We start from the raw sequence: 4,878 nt of genomic DNA on the forward strand, positions 1-4,878 counted from the left end.
GGGCAGTTTGGCTGAATAAATAACATTCAGGAGAAAGATCTTTGAGTTTCGTCGTGGTGGTTCAGGTTTTTTATTTCCCAAGTGCTGGTGTGTCCCAGCAGTTGTACATCAGCAGGGCGGTATTTTTCACAGCTGTGATCTCTTCGAAGGTGTGCATCTACTTCTCCCTCTCCTCTTTTAATCCCTTTCCAAAGGCTGTGTTGGTTCCCCTTGCTCACTTTGGTTTTCAGTGTGTCTGTTCTCTGCTAGCATCTTTAAGCACATCTTGGCTTCCCTTCACTCTTATCCTAGCACTGTTCAGCCCACTTCCAAAACACCCTTTTCGTAGTGAATCAAGTGAACATCAGTTCATATTGCTCAAAGATGTTGCTTTCTGTTCTTTATATAAACCTTGCTTTCATGTCCGCCCCTGATGTTGCAAGCCCTGTACAACATGGAACATTGCAAGTGTCTGGAATGGCTGGCATATAATGGCTTCTGCAGCTGATTACTACTAAGTATATATATATACATTTATATATATACACTTATATATATACTTGCTCATGCTGTCTAGTAATTGTAATTTGCCAAACAATTTTAGGAATAAGTTGGATTTAATGTGATTGGAACTGCTTTACGGTTTTGGTTTGTTTGGGTTTTTTTTCCCTTAAAACTTTGTCTTCTTTCCATCAATAGACAACAAAGTTTTCAAGGGCTTTGGATATACCTGTGGAGTTTGTAGAAAAGAATGTGAAATTGCGAGGGAAATTACATCGCATAACAGAGAAAGGCCTGGAAGTTGAACACATTCCCATTAGCATTCCTTTTATAACAGCGATACAGAGAAAATGTGAGTAAAAGAACACAAAGGACAAGGGTGGGAATGGAACTTGGGGCTGTTACTGTAGCTGCACAGAGAACAGGCTGTGGTAAGCTGGCAAGCAAGGGTTATGGTACAATCCTGCCTCTGCCTTTTCGTCTTTCTGTATTTCACAGGTGGGAAGCCGGGGAGTGAAAGACTGCAAGGATACCTGTACAAAGAGCTCACCAATACAATATTTGTATTAATCAGCATCATTATCGTGATATTTTTCTAAAAAGCTAGCACACAGGCAGTTCAGCTGCTTGCATAGCTCATCTCATTCCTGGCAAAAAGACTCTTGGGATGGTGCTTTCTTTTACTCTGAAGATTGGCCACCTGCATGTACAAACCCGCTCTTTTGGACAGTTTTTCTGTGACCTGGTGGAAGCTCTCCCTCAAGCCCATGAGGCACACACTTGCTTTGCAAATACCTGTGGGTACTAATGTTTCTTGCCTGTTGTTCCTGTCCCTTCAGAAAAAATGAGAATTACTAATAATGAAATTCCTTCTGTCTGTGTGCAAATAAGACAAAATAGCTTAAAATAAAACACGCTAGATAAAACCATTTACATAATCTTGAATAGTTTTTTTTTTACTAAAGGAGAGATGAGACCAAATTCTTATTTGCAAGTAAGTAGTGCTTTGGGCAACCAAAATGGATTATTTTACCCTTTTAAGTCCATTAGAATAAATCCATTACCAGCAGCTGAGGGTCTGTGCAAAGCCTGAGATTCCTTTGCTGGGTTCAATAACAAAGTTCTCTCTCTTTCTAATCAGGGCAATCAAAAGGTCTTCTACTGGTAAGACTTGCTGGAGTGGAGTTGGCACCAAGTGGCATGGCCTGGTTACAGCAAGAGTTAAAACCCCAACAGAGGATATGGTTCCAGCTTCTGGGAAGGGAGGACTTGGCACTAGAGTGCCTTGTTTTAGTAAATAAGGTAAATAGAGCAACAAAAAATTGGCTTTTATCTGCAGTTTTGAGTTTGACTGTAGCTATACAATCCAGTCATCTTAGTACCTTTAAGGAAGGTTATTATTTATAATTTTTCTATCTTGATATGAATTTTAAATGTTGTATTTGCAGCTCTGATTTCAAGACTGGTATTTTTGCTGACTGATTCATGACAGTATTTCTCTCAATATAGCCTATTTCTGTAAATAGGCTATATTGTGTAGTTCTGATTAGCTTAATGTTTAGTCTGTCAAATGTGCTCTCACAAATGTCTTAGTATTTATATATTTAGCTATAAAATGCTATATTTATCATCAGTATTAGTTTTGAACTCAACCAGATTCCTTTTAGCTTTTAACTGTTTCTTCCAAAGTATAGATTTAGCCATAAAGTAAAGCTTGTATCTCAGAGGGAGATGACACAAAAACATAGGTAAGACTGCTTTAAAGGTGAGGTGAGTATCATGTTTATTGTGCCTTTTTATAGGGTCGATTTCTCAGCATCTGCTTAAATGAAGAGATCTTGAGACAGGGGCTTGGCAGAACAGCACGTATTAAAGGACTGCATCATGATTCCCGCCTGTACTGGAAACTTCACAAAAGACTCCTTCGAGCAGAGTTAAAGGCCTTGAAGAAAAATAAAGGAATATGGCAAGAAGAAAGTTACTCTGAAAGAATTAGAGATCGTATAAGCAACAATAAATTTGTACAAACATTGAAGCAATTTGTAAGCTGGTTAAGAAGCTCTGTTTAAAGGTAAAAAGGGGACTTGTTTGGAGGAACACCAGCTGTGTTATGTGCTTGACGTAAAGGTTATGATAAAAAAACAGTGCGATAATTTTGTGGATCCCTGTGTTGAACAGAAAACCCACAGTTACTTAATGCCATTTTATAACCCACATGGGATTGAAATTTAGTAGTAGTATGCAGGCCACAAATTAAAATGTTCTGAAGTCAAACTTTTCTACAACGTCCTCAATTAGTTGTCCAGTTTTCCACCTGCTAAATACCTACACATCTCTATTAATCAACTGGTGAAAGCAATCAACAGCCCAGTCAACAGCCAGCACCAAGAGGTGCAGAATGTTTGTTCACAGTGTACGGCCTTAAATGCTTCTCTGCTACGTATCATTGCTATGTAGCCTGCACTGGTTAGAAAACCTTTCAGACCTTTACAAAGCTTGTGGTGTTTACACACGAGCATTTTGTCTGAATTCTGTTCTTACACTGCTTTTGTGTATCATTTGTGTTCTAAAAAATCTTTCATCTTGAATAATGGGTAGCACTGTTTCTGATATTAAAGGTAATTTGTTATGGCTGATCCTAAACTTCTGGTAAGGTCATAACAACTAAAGTGTCTTGGGAAAAAAAATCACTTGGTGTATCAAGGAATATAAATTAGTATGTCAGTAATCCAAATAGAAGACAACATTCACTTGAAGAAGAAAAAATCTATGCAGTTTTTTCTGATGGTTCCATAAATATCTAAAATCAGATGGAAATAAAAGTTTAACATGAAGTTTGAAAAGATGGACTATACTGTGCTAAGAACTTAAATTCTTATTCTTGTTCTATATGGAAATGCATCTTCAGTATACGAGAGTGTATTATTATTTATTTTGTAAATATTCTCAGAATAAAAACTGAGTTTCTTATGTTCATTGTTAGATGTTTTATATATCAAGCACTTGACCTTTGTTTAACCTCCCACAGTCCCAATATTTATTTAAAGTGAAGTGTTTTACACATTTTCTTTCTGTGCGATTCCTTGCCAATGAAATACAATGAAATTTTTATACGTGGTATAAAAAAATCTTAATAGGTGAGCATTGCTTGTCTGACAATTAGTTGCTACATTATCATTTTTTCTGCTGACTTCAGGGCAAACTGTGAATCCTGAGATCCTTAAGTGAGCATAGGTATTAGTGATTCTTTGCTGCTTTAGTTCCTGAATTCTCTGGGGGGCAAGGCTGGTGTTTGCAAAGCACAGTGAGCCGCTGGCTGTGAAGTAACTGCAGCACAGATCGCAGTATTGGAGACCAGTGTGGGTGAGAGGAGAAGCAACTCCGTGGGCAGAGGCAGACCTCTGGCTCTGGGAACCAGCAACCAGGTATCTGTGCCTGTTAAAAAGTGAGGCACCTCGTTTTATGCATTATGCAGTGAAGGGCTGGGCCAACCACTGCTGTGGGATTTGGACGTAACTCCTTCCTTTGGAGAATGTCACAGGGATTCGGGATGGGCTGTAGCATCCTCCAAAGCAAAACTCAAAGTTGACTTTGAACCCCCAATTACAAATTCAGTCTCAGCAATAATCCACTTCACATAGGGGATTACAGGTGTTCCAGTTCCTGCACCTATTCTAAAGTGGGCATAATTGTACTGTTAATTTTTTTCTTTTTTTCTGTAGTAATTAAGTATAATTCTACCTGGACTTTCCACTCTGTTTTGTTAATGAGTCATATGAGGATTTATCACAAAAATCCGCTGTAAAGCTGAGAGCAAAATCTCAGGAAGCCACATGCTGCATTTCTAGCAAGCAGAGGTGAAGCGTGGGCGAACATAAACCAAGTTTGTTCCCTCACAGTCCTGACTCTTAGCCCTTTTTATCCTTGATGAATTCAGAATGGATTTGTCTAAATTACAGCAAACTGCTGTATCCTTTCTGGTAGGTTGTGTCTTATGAAGGATTTTTGAAAGGTGGCAATATTGCTGCTTTATCACTTCTGTCAAGGAAGCCTCCCCTTGGTCTGAACCAAATTTTTAAAGTTCCCTTCCCTCTACTAATGGTAGTGAGATAATCTGACAGAAATAATTTTAGAAGGAACTATGGAGAGGGATATCCAAATCTTTGGATTCAGCCCTCTAATCTCTTTTCATGTTTGTGGCGCAAGACGAGGTTTTGGTGATGCTCTTACTACAGTTCTTGGTAAGAATACAAATGCAGAAAGGTGTTTTTGTGTACTGGATCAGCGCTGTAGCAGACAATACTTATCTCACAGACAGTAACCACGTGGTGTGAGATTTGTGATTGCAGTGACAAGTGATTTTCTGAGAGTCAAGTCCTGTAATTGTTTGTTAATGCT

The 4,878-nt window shown here is 38.5% G+C and overlaps 1 protein-coding gene across 1 annotated transcript; it reads left to right on the top strand.

The window, feature by feature from the left end:
- Positions 1-678: 678 nt before the first annotated feature.
- Positions 679-2,522, top strand: LOC104402255 (chromosome unknown open reading frame, human C3orf33; the record flags this gene model as incomplete). Its single annotated transcript, XM_010010077.1, has 3 exons — positions 679-832; positions 1,622-1,782; positions 2,283-2,522. Coding segments are annotated over 3 exons (555 nt in total), but the record flags the coding sequence as incomplete, so codon positions are not given.
- Between the last annotated feature and the right edge of the window lie 2,356 nt (positions 2,523-4,878).

Source organism: Nestor notabilis, unplaced genomic scaffold, assembly GCF_000696875.1.
Source record: "Nestor notabilis isolate BGI_N333 unplaced genomic scaffold, ASM69687v1 scaffold25892, whole genome shotgun sequence".
In the NCBI taxonomy this organism is placed as follows: Eukaryota; Metazoa; Chordata; class Aves; order Psittaciformes; family Psittacidae; genus Nestor; species Nestor notabilis.